Source organism: Micrasema longulum, unplaced genomic scaffold, assembly GCF_059751315.1.
Source record: "Micrasema longulum isolate JH-2025_06_02 unplaced genomic scaffold, ASM5975131v1 h1tg000045l, whole genome shotgun sequence".
NCBI lineage: Eukaryota > Metazoa > Arthropoda > Insecta > Trichoptera > Brachycentridae > Micrasema > Micrasema longulum.
This window is the reverse complement of record NW_028277252.1, coordinates 1,061,914-1,083,365: the sequence shown is the minus strand read 5'-3', so window position 1 is coordinate 1,083,365 and position 21,452 is coordinate 1,061,914. Positions and strand designations below refer to the sequence as shown.

General features: G+C 31.9%; 1 protein-coding gene and 1 non-coding gene across 2 annotated transcripts in view; both read left to right on the top strand.

Annotated features, from left to right (window-relative positions):
- The window catches only part of LOC148285233 (uncharacterized), a 129,911-nt gene that overhangs the window by 67,711 nt on the left and 40,748 nt on the right, over positions 1-21,452 (top strand). The window contains exons 5-6 of the mRNA XM_088228325.1: positions 2,518-2,715; positions 11,408-11,584. Of these exons, the coding sequence (XP_088084451.1) occupies positions 2,518-2,715; positions 11,408-11,584 (375 nt within the window). The remainder of the gene's footprint in view (positions 1-2,517; positions 2,716-11,407; positions 11,585-21,452) is intronic.
- On the top strand, positions 29-147 carry LOC148285234 (5S ribosomal RNA). The gene has a single exon (XR_015822608.1). It is a non-coding gene; the product is annotated as a 5S ribosomal RNA (ribosomal RNA).

Sequence of the window (21,452 nt, the reverse complement as noted above, 5' to 3'; positions counted from 1 at the left end):
GATAATCGAAGATATTCTTTCAGGCATCGCCAACGACCATACCATGTTGAACACACCGGTTCTCGTCCGATCACCGAAGTTAAGGAACATTGGGCGCGGTCAGTACTTGGATGGGTGACCGCTTGGGAACACCGCGTGCCGTTGGCCCCCTTGCTTTTTTTTGCTATTTTTTCATAATAAAATATCATTTCACTTTGATTTTGGATGTATACAATTTGTTTTCCAGAAATATTATTTTTAAAAAGTAGACGATTATAAACCAGCCAGGCATATTATACAAGGCTATTGGCGTTGATTATGCACTAAACTGGTACGCTACTTTAGTACGGAACCTGGTACTTCCAGCATAGCAGGCAAATGCGCCACGACTACACTAGGGGGTAGGGGGGGACTTATGCTCACTCGATTTCTCTTTTCAGGATTTTAACCAGAAAGTATTAATCTAGTTGAAAACACTACCGTGTTCTGAGCCCCGATTACAATGGAAAATTAAGATTTATCTTCAATTTTATCTACAAAGTAAAATGAAGTTTTCTGCATGAAAAGCAGAATATGCATACATTTTTTTCTTTTAAACATGTTCAATTTTGTTACTGATAAAGATACTTGATAAAGATACTAAAAATACGATGCTATATAATTTTACGTATCCGGTAAAAAAAAAACCTTATATGTTTATTTTACGCCATAACAGCAACGCAACGCAAAGGAAATTAATTTTATAAGCAGAACAAAATAATTTAAGTTCTTTTCACAAAATTAAAAGTAAGAATGTTGTTTAACGATATAAACCTTGTGCGTGATTTGAAAAATCTTATCACGTTATCACACTTCCCATATTATTTTGAAGGTCGCATAGACGCGCCGTCGGCGTCGGTCGGACGGCATCGGCGTCGTGGCGCCACGGAGAAATAATAAATTACGGACTAGGTAGTTTGGCTCACTTGTAATCTTGTTACGATAAAATAATACAGATGGCGTTATTCGAGCATAACGTAATTATTAAAAGAAAATGTTTTCCACCCAATGATGAATCTATTTATTTTGTTTGGATAGTAACTCAAAAAGAATTTAACGATGGCTATTTTTACTTTTCTTAAATGATAACTTTATCGATTTTGATATAATGTTAGAAGAAATAAATATGAACCGCGTTTCTTTTACAATAAATTCACAATCGAGTTCTATTCGTTTAAGAATTCTTGGGATTAATTCCAGATATATCATAATCTCCCAGTGGTGCATAGGACTGCATTGGTGAACCAAATGCAGTGCATTTCGATGATTTGTTACATGAAGGTAAGCTGATCAGTCTTACGCTTCAGGTGCGTAACGCCGCGCCTCTTTAATTTTAATATAGCAATAATAATTATCTTATTTTTAATGTATGTTGTTATGTGAAGTTAGGTTACGTTTAAAATGTATAAAAAAAGATTTTTTACCCAATTTATTAGTTGATCTTTATTAAACTTAATGAGTGAAACTACGTTGCAAGGGAAGTAATTATTTTTTTTATTATTAAATCAACAAAATTATTTTTTTACTCCCCAGGAGTTACAACAAACACAAGGACAGAAAAAATATTTACATACAGGTATGGTAATAATATAGTAACAAGTAATAATATGTACATAATACTGAAATAAGAAATACAAAGAAATTAAAACAAATCATAATAAAAATTAATATGAAACATTTACACATAGTTAGAAATATCCGAGGAAAAAGAAGAACTTAAAACTATTTTTTTTTAAACGAATACAGTTATTTTTTGACGTTCTTTAGAACTCCGGTAGCCTGTTGTACTCACAACAAGCAAGGTACAGCAGAGACCTTAGACCATACCTTGTCGGGCGTGATCCAGGTACGTGAATATTTTGACTCTGTCGCGTATTATACTGGTGGACGTCACGATTGATTGATATTAATATTAATATTATCTACGACAATTTAAACACTATACAATACAAATACAAGAAGGATAAAATTGTGTATGTAAGGGTGTGTATGTATGTGTGGGTATACAGGTGTTCTTTAAACCCTGTCACATCCGAAACCACGATGATCAGTACGGGCAAGAAGACATATTGGCATATTAAAAAAAAAAATAGAACGAAGAAAATTTGTAAAAATAAAGTATTAAAAATAACAAATGGTTTCTTACTTCTGCATGGGAGAAGCGAGGGGGGCGCGGCCGCGTGGTTAGCGGTGTGTCAGACTCCCCCCTCCCCCTCCTCGTTTCTCTCCTGCAGAAGTTAGCAACCATTTGTTTTTACTATTTTATTTTTTTAAATTTTATTAGTTCTAAAAATTTATTTTAATGTGCCCATATGTCTTCTTGCTCATATAAAATATGACATGCTAATGGGTCTGACCCCTAAGCAGATTGTAAATTGGCCACTCAAACCGGCCATTGACATATACGTCACATATTATATCCCATTCTAAAAAAGTTCTCTATCTCTCTTCTGTCAATATTGATGTAATTTATCAATAATTTGAATAATTCTGATGCAGGTATAGGACCGTATGAAGATGACTGCGTAGACCGCCTGAGCATCCAGGACGGGCGAACTGGACAGCAGATCCTGTCTTCGTGTGAACAGGTGGACCAACCCCTGGTGCTTGTCTCCGAGGGGGAGACCTTGGACATCCTGGTCAGGACAAAGTCCAAGAAAATGTTTCCTAAAAGGGGAATTCTGCTGCATTACAAAGGTAATTAATTTTGATTAATTATGTTTATTTATGTTATATTTATTTATTTGTTATTTTGCAATTTATGTGTGCCTTTTTTTACATTAAAGATCTCTCACTGTCTCGTGCCGAGGAAGACATTTTATAAAATTTTGAAACATTCCTTATTAAACGTAATTAAATCATCATCTCAAATACTTATAAAATATAATAAAAACACATTAAACTCAAAAATAAAAACATATTTCTACCTATTTAGCCTGATTCATTTGTTAATCCGTGCGCATCCCACCTCCATTATCCATTTCTTAATAGCGATATTATTGTGATAGTATTAACTAATGGTCCTTATGGACAATGGAAGTAGGTTGTACACTTTAATAAAGAAGTAGACCAATCCTCTTTGACCGAAAGTTGTGTAAATTTTCGATTGCTTTTGCAGCGTTAGGGTGGAATGCCTAGTAACTGGTAATTGTGTTTGGTGTCATGGGAGGTATTAAATAATTTTTGTATGCATACCTAAGTAAAGATAAGTAAGATGTATAAGTAAGATAAGTAAGATAAGATGTTTGTTTATGTAAGAACACTAAAGTAAAAAATAATTGTTTCTTTTTCTATTGTAGGTTGAAGGTATTTTAAAATGAAACAAAGTTATAATATATATTTTTTGCAATATTTGAAATAATTTTGTCATTGACTATCACAAGATGGCTGAAAAAAACATGACACATTTATGAATGCTGAAATCATCTATGAATCTATATTTATACCCACCTTACAATATATGCATTTATTCCTCTTTCGTTATAGCATAATGCAAGAAGCTACACATTTATCAGTGAAGTACAAATTAATGAATATTTAATAAAGGTCAGGAGTTAGTATTACCTACTCGTATATGAAGTAGTACCTAGTACTTATGTTATGTGTTTACTTCCGTAAAATACGTTGCATGGGGTGGTTTTAATTTAGCATATACTCACGATAGCAGTAATCTACAGGGAAGCGCCATTTAATACCAGGGCTCCGATTACAATGGGAAGTTAACAGAGTTACCTTCGACTGTCTATAAAGAAAAGTCGATATTTGTGTACGAAAATGAGTATATTTGCATGAAAATTTAAAGTATCTTCGTCGGTATCCTATAATTAAACATGTTAAGCATAAAACTTAATGTTATTTTGTAGATAAAATTGAACATAAATGTTAACTACTCATTGTAATCGGGGCCCTAATAAATGGTTGACCCACATTAGCTGGTCGTTTGTAGGGCATAGATAGACTATAGGACCATTTTTCTAATACCGGTTTTTTTGGATATTGCAATTTGCGGTAACCCATTTCGATATTTTTGCTAAATATTTCACAAATACTTAAAAAATCATCATCAATCAGATGAATCTCACCCGCATAAATAAGTTTCAGCTCTTTAACTTCACAAACATCAGATGAAAGAATTGAAGGAATATAGATGTTCAAATATGGGCAGAATGGTGAATGTTACACAGTGTGTAAAGTGGCCACTTAAATCAGCCAATGACAGGTCATAAACCCTGTAGATGCCTAGACTTATATTTTACCTTCTCTTAATTCTTCTTCATCTCTGTTGTAATATTTTAATATAACCAGCTTCCTGGGGAGTCAAATCTAGTCCTTGTCTACAAAATTTTAGACAAACTCAAAATATTGTTGATATTTTGCTTTGTTTTCAAAAACATAGCAAAATTTCAGCAATTCGTCAACGAATTCAATAAAACATAAAATAAGCATATAGACAATACGAAAATTAGGAACTTTTAAGCAGGTCTGTAAGCGTTAAATATTTAAAAAATGTTTGTGGATGGTCGCTTGCAGAAGTAATGTGAACTATTTAAAACGACTAGGAAGCTACTGTCGCTTTTGACTCTTAGTGACTGAGTTTGGTTCAACGAAATCAGCATTCTGATTTCTGATTGGTTGAATAAGGTGAATGGCATATAGCGTGATAAAGAATCTCGTTTGAAGTTTGAAACATCAAAACCAGGAAAAAAAAAGTCTCATCTGATATTAAAACCCCGGTAACAGTCATCTCTGTTTTCAATGTCGCGTTTTTGGACCGATATTTCGTTTTTTAGATATTGTCCAAAACCGGTATCTATGCATTAGTCGTTTGACTCATTTATCGCATTTAAATCGTTTTATTCAAAAGCCTAAAAAGTTAGAAGAAGTTTATTTAGGGGAGACCGAGGAGGGTTGAAACAGTTTTTACATTACCTAGTATATCTCAGCCTAATATAGATCTACATTAATGAACTTTATAGCTTAACTTACACTTAAATTTTATACACCATATAATCTAAACAAAATAACAAGAAAAAATAATAGAAATCAATGAGAAAATCGGCTAAAACTGAAAAAACTCCCTAGTATCGAGGTAAGTTGAAACAGAGGTCAACATTAGTTGTTACAGTTTGGTATTTGGGGATTATATATTTTTTTTTAATGAAAATAATACTGTTTTTAAAAATAAGAAAAATTATTTACAAAAATACGTGTGAAACAAATTTAACTGCTGCAATCAACCATTGGTATGTTTATCAATAAAAATATATTGGTTATCCTTTATCGTGCAGTAATAATAAATTATAGCAAAAGAGTATTTTGTACATATTGATTGGGCATTCTGAAACAAAAACAACCAACAATTCGGTGTCCAAATTCACACCACAAAACATTATAGTAATAAAATTAATAAAAGCATTAATAAAGGCCAAAAAATCAGACCCTATTCAGAATATACCACAAACTTATGTATGTAAATGAATAAATAAATGAAATAAATAAATAAATAATGGCTTTTAACCCCTAAACTAGAGGCGAGCTGTAAAAAACAATATCATGTTTTGAAACTTGAATAGTCAGTGCATATTGGAAATAATATCAGGTCAGCGTTCACGTAATTCATATCGAATAACACAAAATACTGGTCAAAAACTTACTTTTGATATTTTTTCCGTCCAGATGTCGCATACACACAACCACTCTCTGTAGACTGCTGTTGCCGACTTCATCAAGTGATGTTGCCAGTTCGCCATCGATCATAGATTTATTGAAATCGCCATTGTTTTAACTCTCCTCTGTTACAACTCTCCTCGGTCTCCCCTACTCACCTTTTTGTTGTATGGAAGGGTCTACTTTTTTAAAATTTACAAAAAAAAAAAAATTGAATCCAAAATACGAAATCATAAAAAGTATGAACATTATAATTTTATGAACAATTTAGACGGTCAGGGGAATTTTATATTTTAAAAAATAATTTTCAAGTGGCTTGTCTTGTGGCATTTTATTAATGACTTATGGGGTTTCTAAAAATAACAATTTATTTTCTATGTGCCACTCATAGAGGTAATATATATCACTGGTGCCACTAGTAAAAAAAGCATTTTACCAGTAAATGAAACAACGTCGTGTCAGAGACTTTTGGAAATTATTTGGATTCATGAATACAATTAATTTTATAAATGAATATAATTAATTCAGTTATCTGCGTCCGGGCGGATGCAAAGTACAATTATCTGTCTGAAATAGAACCAGAATCCTGGACGAGTGTTTTTGACTCGATGAGTACTCTCAGGTAAAAATCCGGTAAAATTCGAGTGCAAATGAGTCCGCCACATAGTGTTATGATTGGTGCGTTCGCTTACCGTGTTTGAAGTCCCTGGTTCGATTCATGATAAGTCTATGAAATATTGGTTTAAAATATGGTTTTACACTCTGTAAAGCGTTATTTTTCTTAGACTGGACACTGAAGCGTAAAACCGATCACCTTACCCTCATAAAACAGACGACAGACCTGTATTTGGTTCACCAATGCAGTGCACTATCCATCATCAGGTACTGCTAGGGTAATGATGATATAGTTCAGTGATAGGAAACAGCAAAATATATCAATAAAAGCATAATAAAAGTTATATAAAAAATTAACTCAATTCTACAACATTTATAATAATGTTTATATCATAACTTGAATGCCAGATTCATGGCCAAAACAATGTAAAATTATCAACGATAATAAAATATACGATATTTGCTAAAATACAACTAAAACGCACACACAGGGTTTCAGAGTTCGATTCAGGTATAGGTAAGTAATAGTAATTAAAAAATGTAAGGTTTTTTTTTATTTTAGGCTCATTTCAGGCTATCATAAAAATCCACACGACACGGCAAAATTACGTAGGGTGGAATGAGTTTTACTAAATTATAATTACAATTTTATTTATTGGTTGGCAGGAAAACGCATTAACCACACCACGAGGCCGACTAATTTCCACTAGATGTATTTTTGGAGCCACTAAACAAATAAAGAAGAATATAATAAAAATCAATCCACCCTAATTTTATTGTGTGGTGTGAATTTGTTTAAACAGTGTGAAATCGGCTATAGGATATTCCGTGTTATGGTTTAAAAATCTGTTTTTAATGATAAAAATGTTTAAGACATTTATGTGAAATTTAATTATTTTATAATTTTATTGACTGAATATTAAAACCAAATAAAAAAAACAAATATGTTAACTAAAAATGTAAAACTAATAAGTCAAAGCTCATTAAAAAAAGCTAATATTTTGCTTGATGTAGCCAAGGCACATAAATAATCTAATTCATCCCGATTTCGCGTGGCGGGATTCAACGTTTTAATTAAAATCATAAATATCTCGTGCCTGTTGGTAAAAATTAGATGAAAAAAAACTTAGCCACCCTGAAAAAATAATGGACTGTAAAACAAGAGAGAATTTTAATTCTAATTTCAAATTTAATCTCGCTTCGGGCTCTCTGAAAAATGCTTTTCCCGCGCGTAAAAAATGCTTAGACTAAAATAAAGATGGCGCGTGGGAGGGGCACAAGGGGGTGGAGGTTATCAACGCTACTTTAATTATTCAGGTTAAGAGGACTCTTACCATTGTCCCTACCTGTTCCTAATATTCGTAACAATCTACCCTCCATTTCTACGTTTTACCCTTATAAGTAAGCGCAAAACTGAAAGTTTTTTTTTCAATTTGGTTTTTTACTTTTCCACAATCAAATTAAGCGAGCATAAATCGTTAAAACTTTTCGTAACGCAATCAAAAAGGGTTGTGACTTTAGTTTTTTTGTTTTTTTAGTCTTTGCATGTGGTAGTATTTATGAGATATAAGGATTTAGCTCTGAAATGAAATATAATATTTATTTAGATAACGTAAAAAGTATTTTGCGAGCTGAAAAGATATTATCAGTAAAGTGCGTTTTCTATTGGGTGAAATAAATGGTTCTAGCTCTTTTTAATAAGAAAAATCAACAGTGAGAGTACTTTTTCCACATACCCGAAAACCGTTTTAATGACCGAGGGTCTTCCTATCTCCTTTGCTCACCTAAAAAAACTTTTTTTAAATTAATAAACAAGTTATTTTGATAAATGTAAATTTCTTAAAACGTGATTTAAATTCAATTTAACTCTACTGGTTTCATTGCCCCCTTCATTGTCAGTCTGGAAAATTGTATGGAAGCCTTATGTCGAATATTGTCATTATATTAGAATAACACGAATGGTAGAAAAACTACAGATGGGAGGAAAAAAAACTGCACATGTTTAAAAATAGGCAGAATGGTTAATGTTATACAGTGTGTTAAGCGATCACCTTAATCAATCAATAAATCATAAGTAATAAGCATTGTAAAGGGTCCAGACTTCCACTTTTCCATCTCTGTTTTAATTTGTAATATACAAATATCAACAGTGTTTTAAATATGTCAAAATGTTTCTGATCTAGTTTACATACGCAGAATAGTAAAAGTTGCGCAGTGTGTAAAGTGGACACTTATACCAGCCAATGACAGGTCATAAACCTTGTAAATGCCTAGACTTCCATATTCCCTACTCAAAAATGTTTTCCCTCTCTGTCGCAACAAATTTAGATCTAAATACCTCTCTAGGGAAGAAATCCAGCCTGTCTACAATCATTTGGACATACTCGAAACATTGTTTATTAAACTAGCTGGTAAAAGAAGTATAAAAATCGGAAAATTGTTTTCAGGCGTTGCCTAGTAGGTGAATTGCTTCAGCCGGATGAATCTCGCCTACACGACGAAGGTTTCAGCTCTTTTTCTTCACAGAAGTTAACAGATGAAAGAGTTGAGGAAATGTGGATGTTTAAACATGGACAGGATGGTGAATGATACACAGTGTGTAAAGTGGCAACTTAAAACAACCAATGACATGTCATAAGCCCTGTTAATGCCTACACTTCCATATTCTCTTCTCACATTTTTTTCCCTCTCTGTTTTAACAAATATAGACACAAACATTAAATTTAAAAAAATCTCTAGGCCTTTAAATCTAGTACTGGACAACAAACATTTAGACATATAAACCGCCCTATAACACGGTCTCTAACAACGCGGTTTCGCTCTAACACAACATGGCTTCTCACAACACGGTTGTGTGCATGATGTATTTCTCAATCGTCAGTTGAAGCAAAAAATGACCGCGAATAATCAGAAAATGAAACGGTTGGCATACTAGAATTTGCGAAATTGATCGGAGACGATGGTTTTGACGATATGAGCATTCATGACGTTGAATATTGATAAAAGATAACATTGGCGAAGCAGATTTGATGGAAATAGTTTCGGAGGTTCAAAGTTTATGTTTTTAAAAACATAAAATATTCTTTTGTAGATTGTAGGTATTATGTAGAGTTAATTTTAAATTCATTTCCTTTCCTTTTTAGCTTGTATTATGTATATAATATACATATACATAATACTGGTATATTTTGTAATTTTTTAAAACTTTTTCATTTTATTTTTTATTTAAATTTGTATTAAGTGACATGACCTATTATAACATATTATAACATATTATAATATTTATTATAACATACATTATAACATATTATAATATATGACGTATTATAACAGATATGGAGCACATTTTAGAGAAGGGAATATAGAAGTCTACACTTACGGCTGGTTTAAGTGGCCACTTTACACGCTGTATATGTTGAAACTTGAGTTTAAATCTGACCAGTATATTCATATATGTAAAAAACATCACCTTTTGCCTCTGCAAAAATGTCGTGAAATAGCGGATATAATTTATTTACTTAGAATTGCCTCTGGTTCAATTGACTGTCCTGAACTACTTTGCAAACTTTCTATCAATGTTCCTTCCAAAGTTTTAAGAAATAACCCTCTTCTTCACATACCTATTGTTTCATCTAATTATAGGCAAAATTCATATTTATGGCGAACTTTTAATAATTTTAATGTAATAAATAAATCATTTAATATAGATTTATTTGCAAATAATCTTAATGACGTACGGCGTTTGCTTTCGAAATAACTCGTAGTATTTTTTCTTTTCTTTTAAATTTACATTTAATTACTATTCATTTTATGCTCAAGAATCTTTTTCAACTTACTGTGATGCTACTTGTGAAAACCTGTAATTGGCTTTTTTGTTATTTGTTTTGTTATATAAATATGAGATGATTATAGCTGTCGGTTATCCAAATAAATAAAATAAAAATAAGTAATATTTACCATTCTGCCCGTATTTAAATATGTTTAATCCTTCAATTATTCCATCTTTTGATGTTTAAGCGTAAGACTTTCTAAAACAGAAGGTATCATCAGGTACGAATAAGGGTTTGATGATTATGGTGATTGCAATATAATGGACATAATATTTGACTGTTAAAATGAATTCAGATAATTAGGTACAGGGCATTTTTAAAAATGTATTAATTCTTTTATTATTTTTTTATATATATATTTTAAAGTAATGCCTAGTAGGAGAAGACCCGTGCTAAGGCAGTCAAACATATATGTTTATTTACATATCTCCATAAACATACACACATATGTGTGCACCCTAATAAACATTCATACACATACACACATACCCATATACACAGATACATTCATATATACATACACACATACCCTTACACACAAATACATTCATATATACATACATACATAGATACATATATGTAAATATTAAGTGTCTTTACTTTGTTTATGTTGGTGTGATAGAAAGTTTTCATATAAAATATGGCGTACTCACACAAACAAAAACTGTGACAATGTAATAATATAGATGAAGAATATTTCAGAGAAGGCAATATAGAAGTCTAAGCATCAACAGGGCTTATGACATGTCATTGGCTGTGGTGTAACATTCACCATTCTGCCTATATCTGAACATCTGTATCCCTTAAATTCTTTCATTTGTTGATGTTTTGAAGTTAAAGAGCTGAAACCTTTATTGATGTGTTTGAGATTTATCTGATTTAATTATTTCACTCACGTACTAGGCAACGTCTGAAAACATTTTTCACTGAAATGTTCTCCATTTTTGTTGTAATATGTTAGTATTAACAGCTCCCCAGGGGGTTGCATCCAGTTCTTGTCTACAAAAAACTGTCTGTTAATTTAGTTTACTTATACGCACTAATGGCAGTAACACAAATAGGCCACTAAACATTCGAACCCACTGTAATATCTTATATATTCACGTAACTTTTAAATTGAAATATTTGGTACACATTTTTTAATCATAAGTTCATTTGTAAATCGCACGTCGGTGGCACAATAATAGATATACGTGAATTATAAAAACTATTGCAACATGCTGTTTTTTAAAAATGGCGGTCTTCGTAAATGTGACATTTCGCTTTTCTGTTGGCAGCACTGGGCTGCGTGACGCCGGCAGCGCCGCGCGACGGCTACCTCGTGTATCGCGATGGCGGCCGCGCGCACTACATGTGTTGTGTAGGACACGTTTTCCCAGACACAAGAAGACGGGAGCGATCTCTTCGCTGCTTGCGGCATAACACTTGGGACGAAAGCCTCCCGGACTGCATAAGTAAGTCTAATTACAATATTTACAACTAAAATATCAATTACCTCCAGTTTTCATTCATGAAAATGTGTTATTGTTTTCGCCGTTTTGTTGACGGCGACTCATATAAATGCCCCGCGCAAAAAATTGACGGATTTGTAGTTTGTTTTGACACGCTTGTCTTGTATACGTTTAACCTTTTTACTACTTGCACTTCTTTCACTTGTGCGGTTCGGTCAGACATCAAGCGTAATTTCGTTCAAAATACGGGTGCAAAATATTATAAAATATATTACTCGTATATTGAATTGGGGCCATTCTTAGAATATCTATTTTTGCTCTACATTTTTAGAAAGCACACATGACTCAAAATAGTATCTGGTGTTATGACGTATTCTCTTATAAATAACTCTATTAAAATATCTATTATAATACGTATTAAAAAATAAAAATAACAGTGCGTTTGACTACTATTTCAATTTTGAAATCTGTCGACCTTTCAAATACATATTTCTCCCCTTGCTATATTATGACCACAACTGTCTCGGTTTTAATTTTATACTGTATTTCTCCTTATCGCACGAAAACTTACCCACGAGTCAGCAAGTCTAGACCCGCGTGAATAAAAACTATGTTAACTTTTTTTTTTAACAAATTCTACACTCAAAAAAAGATTTATAAGTAACACTGGGGTATAATTCGGTAGTCAGATGGCAGAAGGGACCATGTGTAATTTTTAAAAATGTTCAGGAGAGCTGAAATACAACTCAATTTCAAGACTTCAATCCCCAAACTGAAATATTTTAGTATTGTTTTTCAATGGTGAATTACCATTCTAAATTATGGTGTTTTTTTTTCATTCTATGTGTATTTACTGAAATATTGATTAAAACTTTTGAAAACTAAAAAACAGAAAAAAAACAGATGCTCCCTTCTGCCACCTGACTACCGAATTATATTTGATTATATACATATGACGTTTCATATAACACAAATTTGAAATCGTGTTCTGAACATTATAGATTTTAACATTGCTGTACAAAACGCGTGGTAGTGTAAAAAGGATATACTGTTTATGTCGCCTACTCTAAATTCGAAGCTGTACGTATATATTTGCTTAGCGTACACAGAAAAAAACACTATATCCCTCCAAATAAAAGATAAGCTCCGGAACCTATGTGAATAGAACAAGACCCATATGCAGAGACAAAACTTAAGGTGAGGAAAGTACATTCTAATCTCAAATGCGGAGAATAACCCAAAGGTGAAGACAATAGAATGTACTTTCCTCACCTTAAGTTTTGTCTCTGCATACGGGTATTAGTGCCGTTTATAGTGTACACATTTAATATGATAAATTGCCTATCACAATTTTTTTTTGTTTTTTCCAAAACCAGTTGAAAACTACGATTTGTAAAATTTTCGAATGTACCATAAAATAAACATAACTAAAAAACAATAGTAATCAACAGTCTATTAGTAATTATAATGTTTCTCCTATTTGGTCTCCATTCTACAGAACTCATATTGACCATATCGAGTCTATCCAACACCGTTTTCTTAGTAAAGTGGCATGGTTGCTCGGATTACAAAGGGGTAATTATTCTATTTTGAAATAGAGCAATTTCTTAATCTGTCTTCATTGGAGAGACGTAGAACTGAGATGGACCTTATATGCATTTTAAAAATACTTAATGCCATAAGTGATGTCCTATCTCTGTTGCAATCAATTTCTTTTCATATTCCCAACCATGTCACCAGAAATCAAAATCTGCTATTTATTAAATCTTCCAAGAGCAACTTTTGTTTTATGTCCCAATGTCTAGAATGTTTAGATTAGTCAATTCATCACACGACTTGGAATTCTTTGGGACAGATCTTCCGGCTTTCCGCAGATCTCTTCGCGACTAAAACAGTGTGGGATGAAGTTGGATTGGCACGGTTTAGCTCGAAGTCTTATGTCTTTCGTTTTTATGAATAAATTGTATACCATTATTGAATTGCCCTTGTTTGTCTTTGCTACATAGTTTTATGTTCTTTTTGTTCAGTTTCTTGTATTTATGTTTCTTCATATAACTATTGTAATTGGCCTAGGCCGTATATGTAATAAATAAATAAATAATACAAGAAAACAACTTATAAAAAAAAACTAACTGTAACTTTGCAACAAACATAAAAAAAACCGTTAATTGCATATAGACATTATATATTATTATATACCGTACTAGTTAATTGCGACTTTATTGTCAATAAGGAAGTTCAGTGTTTTTTTTTATAGTTATTTGTATTTGTTAACATACCATCAAACTGACCGAAAATCTTTAAAAAAATATTTTTATGTATAGTATTATCAGCGCCATAATTTTTAAAGTTTGGTAATTTAAACATTACACCTGTGACGTCACAAGTTCTCTTCGGTGAGTTGTCCTAAATGGTTAGTTAAGAACACTCGAACCAGTGACTTCGTTTAAAGTAGCTCATTTTTATTCTTTTTTCTTACATTTTCGAGAAACTTCGCGGTACAATAAATGCTCTAATTTTTAAGACGCGTAAGAAAACATTTTTTATATCCAATTTCCTGTAGCACTGAACTTTCTCATTATCATAGTTTAAAAAAAGAACTTAAATCACTGAAACTTTGAAATCAACCAACGGCTACATACTAAATACCTACCTAATTTTTTTAATCTGTCAAACATCTTTTTCGATTCGGTGCCTGCAACCTATTATCGCCCTTACCTCCTCCGGGTTGGTTCTTTTGTCTCGCCTATTGTTGCTCTCCCGGTTTCAAAGTGATAGGACGTGTCCCGAACGAATAACTTTGGCTCTCTGTTGTAGGGTGAGTTAATTAAACATATTAAATGTTAATCCCATAAATTATAAACAAAAACATTCGTTTATCACATTAAAAACGAAATTCCCTAGTAGCTTCATTTAATGAAAAATATTTATTAATTGATATTAATTTTGTGAATCATGTACAAGGCAAATTGATGAAACTTCAACTAAATTATGCGCATCTCCAAATATATGCTATTAATATAGTAATTATAATTCTTAGTTAACGAATATAAGCTAATTTTATATGTTTTTATTTAGCAATTTTTGTATTTTGTATTTATTAATATAAAAATACAGTAATGCTAATATTCCAAGTATTCTGATAATCAGTTATTATTTGTATTACTATATGTAAATATACCTACAAAATACTGTTATCTTCGTTGTGTTTCACGAATGTTGTAATTTATAATGTTGAAATATTCAATTTTATAATTTGTTCAATATCATGTTATTCTTAAAGCGCGCGTTCAGATATTTGATAAACAATATTTTTCCAAAGTTATTTTCGTAGGAGTCAGATTTATAAAGGGCATAAGAGGTTTTACCCAAATGTTGGTTCCATAACCGAACAGTGATTATTATAGTTTTTAGGTTCAATTTTTGCCAATAATTTGTATGTTTTGTAGTTCATTTCGCTTTCTGGTATATAAATTTAAAACATTTTTGTGCATAACTTTGTATGAAGCCATGTGAAATATTTTTTATATATTTTTTATTTTATTTTGTTTTTTTTCCATACATATATTTACAAAGAATTTTCACTACAAAAATACAATTTTAAAAATACATTTTAAAATTGAAGTATACCGTTATTTTTAAAAAAATCCCCACAAAGACTTCAGCGTCTAAAGCTAGGTTTCCTAGGACAGTGGTGCCCGTATCTTAACGGCCGTAGTGAACGGTGATGCGGTGGACAGCCGTTGTAACGGTGACTAGAGAGTGGTTTCCTAGGAAAACGGTTTTTATAAAATTTATTAACACCGATTTCCTAGGAAACCACTCTCTAGTCACCGTTCCGACGGCTGTCCACCGCATCACCGTTCACTACGGCCGTTAAGATACGGGCACCGCTGTCCTAGGAAACCCTAGCTTTAGTGTGGGCCATTCCTTTTTTAATAATTTATAAGTTTATAGTTTATAAATATGGTATGATATAACTATGAAAAGAAAAACAAGATTAACATATGCTTCCATTACAAAAATAATTACGCGATGTGAATATCAAATTATTGTACCTACGTAAATGCGAGAAAACCTCCACATTTTATTATCCCGTATTTAAGACATTCGTATTTATAGTTTATTAAAATGTGGACACAGGCATCTAAAATAAATTCAGTCAATCCGGTGGTACTATTTTCTTATCTCGGATAAAGAGAAACTTACAAACTCTAATAAAGTAACAACAATACATTTTTACTAATGTCCAGTGTCCTTTTAATATTTATCATGTTTAACTCATAAAGAGATCTTGTGGATGCATTTGAAACAAAATATGTTGGTTTCAGCCATCTGCGCACACTTAAATTTAAGGTCACAGTGGTTCTCATATTATCTGTTATCGCAGAACCACAAGTGAATACTGTGTTAAATAAAACAGACTGTACGATTTATAACGAAAACTTGACTCACATTCCTACAGAATAAATATAATCTAAATTTTACATATAAACTAATTAAATGATTTGTTTTTGTTAAAACTATGTATAAATCGTATCAAAGTTATACTCGTACCAAGTTATAATACTCGTATGAATAAAATTATGCATGAAAATTTGTGCTAAAGCTGTCTGGTAAAAAACAACATTCCTACAGATTTTTACACAGGAAATAGAACCAGAACCCTGGACGAGTGTTTTCGACTCGATGGCTGCTCTCAGGTAAAAATCCTGACTAAGGAAATCGAGTGCAAACACCATAGAATTGAGAATAGTCCAGAAAGAGCGTAGTCATATTTGAATACATCGGACTGTGTCCAAATCCCCTTACTATGCCTCACTTTCGCCGCGCGCATTCGTGATGCCGTCGCAATAGTCCAGAAAGAGCATAGAATCATATTTGAATACATCGGACTGTGTCCAATAAATCCCCTTACTATGCCTCACTTTCGCCGCGCGCATTCGTGATGCCGTCGCAAAATGTTGCACGATGGGAAAAAATCTAATTATAACAAATGTAAGGTAAAAAAAGCAATCTGTTAATTTCTCTAAAATTTTATTGTGCCCGCGGAAATATTGATTGACACACCAGAGTAGATAAGTAAAGGGTCATTTAATAAGAGTAATTAAATTAATGAACTTAAAATATGAAACAAATTTTATTTTACATAAAACGGATATTTTTATATCATGTCAAATAATATTTTATGTTGTAAAGACAATGTCGGTCAAATGTCCACGATAGAGTTGTTTAATCCGAGATCCAATTTTTATTAGTTCTCTCATTAGATAAGCAAAGTAGGGTAAAAAAATACTACCCTGGCAACACTAACGAAATGTTTATTTAGTTTCTTTGAGAATCTGACAATCTGAGATAGAAAAATAATTCAATTATTAAGAAACGCATTTGTTACATACACATTCATTTGCTAATTACTCATGAAATGTGATTGCATCCTGTTTCTTTAAGATCCCAGCAGTATTTCTACACTTTAAAAGGACACAACACGGCATAGTTGAATTCAAATCAGAAGTTGCGTACTGATCGACGTCTACAAAGAAACTAATAGGTCAAAACGTAAACCTACTTATTTATGAGTAGTTTAGTCGCCTTCTGTTTGACGTGCGTATGCGGTTTCTGGACTTTTTATTCTTAATTCTATGACAAACACCTTTGCTTTGTTGTGTAGTTTTTAACTGGGTTCGATTCTTGGCAGGGTAGATGTAAATTATTAATTTGAAAGGTTTTTAAACTGCACTATTTAATTGTCCCTAGACTGGCAACCCCTTTCACCTGATCTGATCACCTTACCTTTATGAAATGGCTGATCGAACGACGTTTCATTTGTTTCATTAACACAGTGCCCTACGCCCTACCACTGGCCGTGGAAAGGGGATGATGATTTACTTATTTTAATTTGATTTATTATCTATGGTTCACAAACAATAAAAAAACAACACGATTTGTTATTTTTAGATATTGTTCATCAATTTATACGTGAATACAACATACACAAATAAGGTAATTTATTACAAATTATTTTACCTAACTAACATAAGGGACTATTTGATTTTATTAATTGCGAATGATGATGATGATTGAAATTTTAGTCGAATTCATTCGAATTCAATTCGTATTTTTCTGATTATTTTTTACAATATTATTGTAAAAAAATATTTATCGATCAGATCGTGCTTTATCTCTTGATATTCATATCCGACATCGCAAGACAGGAGGCTTATTCTGTCACAATTTTCTTTTTGTAAGTTCGTTCGTTCGTCATATATTATATCTATCTCACTCTAACGCAACCAAAATCGTATTTCGCTCTCGTTCCCTCTCATACGATACGAATGAATTTACGAAACGAATTAGTTACAGAATAAGGCTACCGTTTTTTTGCCTTCATTCTAATAGAAAATTGTCTAATAGATTGGTAATACCATGGATATGGTCGTATTATTTCCTCATTTTAAGAGTTTTCACGTCTCAAGCGGTGCCAGTTTCATTATTTTTTCAATGTAATTTGCTGTTTTTTTTTTTTAAGATATGTAATCTACAATGCGTTATCCAAATAACAAAAATATATAAGATATCATTATAAAAATACCCAGATCTCTATCCATTTGATGACAGTTATAAATATAATGATGTATATATTTACAAAAGAGTTTTTGTTAGTTTGTTGTATTTGTAAATGAACCGGGTTGTGGTCCCTCAGCTTATTGTTTTATTTATTTATTATTTATTTACAATTTATTTATTATTCATTTATTTCCCATTTATTCATTATTTATTATTTATTTATTATTTAATTATTATTTATTTATTGTTTATTTATTGTTTATTTATTATTTATTTATTATTTATTTATTTATTTTTTAATTTTTTATTTATTATTTACGGACTAATTAATTGCGATTAAAATAAAATAGGTACAACTAAAGAAAATTAAAACTAGAACAAAAATATTCATAATAATTTTACTATTTCAAGACAAAATCGATCTGGTCTATCTTAGTGATTGTTAAAGTCTAGAAAGACCTAAATAAAAAAGTCCAGATGTGCAAGATCCAGTGCATGCAACCCATAGTTTGTGCCGTGCCGATCGAGGAACAGCAGATTATAATTTCACAACCTGCAGATCAAAACTTTGAATGCTACTTGTTCCAGTAACGATGGTTCATTAATTAAGCCATTTCGTAAATTAAACATAGATATGGAGTCAATGTTACTTCTACGTTTTTGTAGACTTTTAACATTGGCTCCATTTCTCTGTAAGTGTGTCCCCTCTCTCGAGGCCAATCATTCATGCTACTTTTCTCTTAGTAGACGATCGATAATCTCGCGGGTTCACGGATCAAAGGTTCGAAGCTCGAACCCCACTCTACCATAATTTGAATTCTAATTTCTTATAGCGAGTTGTTTACAACTCGTTTAAAATGGCCCTAAAATTGAAATATTTGGGTAAAACACAAGTACTTAATTTTTCGTATTTTATAATGTCGGTTTTGGATAGTGTAGGTAAAGATATTATGTAGGTGTGGGCATGTCTAATTTTCCGTTTGTTTTCCGGACGTCAACACAGTCAGAAGAAATATAATATCACTTAATCGACATGCTTCAAAACTCTACACATTATTTTTCTTGACTACAAATTAATTAATTTTAGTTGTTGTCATTGTTAATCTGTCGGTGGTAGGACTAAATCCAATATCAAAGTAATTAGTGGATTTTAATCTTCCAATTCCAACGATTGGCGTAACCTTCCAATAATTATTCTCCCCAGTAAAAAGGAAACCTTTCCGAATTTGAATTAACTACATAATTAACATTTAAGCGATAGATTCCCGCTGGATTATCCCAGCGCGTAAATCCAATTAGCTATTCCAATGTACCTTATAATTTATTTATAAAGTCACTTAAAACAGGTTCATAGAAAATACAATCATTCCAGAGGCGTCCTCTAAATAGCTCGAGTCTTCACTAAATAAAAAACTACTTCTTTTAAATTGTTTAAATATTTTTTAAAAAATGTAAAACTACGGATACTTTTAAATGGTAGTTTATACAACTATTTTAATTGGTTCTATGTTGTTGCAAGCATATCTTATCTGGTTTCAACCCTCTAAAATTGATTAGTTTGCAACAAAACTCTGCACCCCCTTTGCCACTCAGTGGTGGTATTCTGAATCTTCTCTACCCTCTAGAGAGCGATTAATTTGAAGCTTTTTTTTTAATGCGACGATACTTTGTTTAATATAATCGCCACACTGACGATTAAACGTCAAATGGTGTGTAAAAATGTTTCAAAAACGGAAATAAAATTCATACGGTTTATTAAATTCAATTTAATTAAGTGTTTTGAGTAATGCATAAAGTCGCAAAAATGTTCTAAATGAAAATCATCATGTTTGATTTTACGTGTTCATACTTTTTGACGTTTAATAATCAGTGTGGCCATATATGAAGCAAAAATTAGTCGCATGGAAAAAATAAATATCCCCAAATTACCCACTCTCTAAGGCTTTAGGGGATAGAGAAGATTCATAATTGTACCCCAAGGCCCCGATTACAATGGGAAGTTAACAGAGTTATCTTCGACTGTATATAAAGAAAAACCGATATTTGTGTACGAAAATGAGTATATTTGCATAAACATTTAAAATATCTTCGTCGGTAACCTATAATTGAGCATGTTTAGCATAAAAATTTGTGTGCATATTCTGCTTTTCATATAGAAAACTTAATTTTACTTTGTAGATAAAATTGAAGATAAATGTTAACTTCTTATTGTAATCGGGGCCCAGGTCTGTTCTGTGCGGCCCTATGCACGCATATACACAGGTAATGTATGTATTATATGTAATATACGAGTAGGCATCACAACAAGATTAGGAGATAAATTGATCGTCATAAATAAATATAGTCAATTCTAATTTTCCCTTTAAAAAAATGGATACGCGTATAAAAATTTGTCTTTGATAAAATAAATGATTGGAATTATTTCTATGTGGCAAGTGAAGGCAATCGAAAATTATAAGTGTGGAGAAATTTTGTGAGTAAAAATTTGCGCTCTATCGAGAAACATTTGTAAAACCTGGTGATGTGATTCAAACACAAACCGATTGATCACATTCGTCAATTTTACCGTGTGATTATAAAAAATATTTCTTTTTTATTCTAAGGCATAATTTTCCCCGTATCTCTCAGTCCACTCCCATTTAAATTTAGAAAAAAGTTCATCCTACATATAGCCCGATTATTGCTATAGTACTTTTTTATCTGATACGCTTTATGCGGGTTCTCACAAAATGGAGAATCAGGAAGTTCAGTGGTACGGAAAATTTGATATAAAAAAATGTTTTCTTACGTGCGGTAGAAATTATAGCCTTAAATTGTACGGCGAAGTTTTTTGAAATGTATGAAAAAAAAGGTTTTAATAAAAATTAACCACTTTGAACTACGTCACTAGTTCTTCCGAATCAACAAATGATAACGATACGTAAACATATTTTTTTTTTTATGGTCTTGTTATGTACTTACATAGTGCGTATTGTATTTAGTTAGCTGGTGGTAGAACTTACGTTCTCCACTGGATGTAATATACCCAGAGTTCTGATGCATTTGACGCATAACTATCTGGTAAAGTTTACTGAAACCAATATTTACATCTTACGCAATTCAGAAATCTTGTATTTTTATTTAAAAGGGTCGTTTATAAAACCATATGATTCAGTGCGTGAGAAATATAATTTTGCGGGAATCTGAGGATGTCGCGAGGGAAAAATATATGTACCTATTTTTTGTATCAAACTTACCCCTCTACAGGACCAAAACTTGCATTATATAAATCCATATGCAGTCCTATGAGAAGGAATTAGAAATG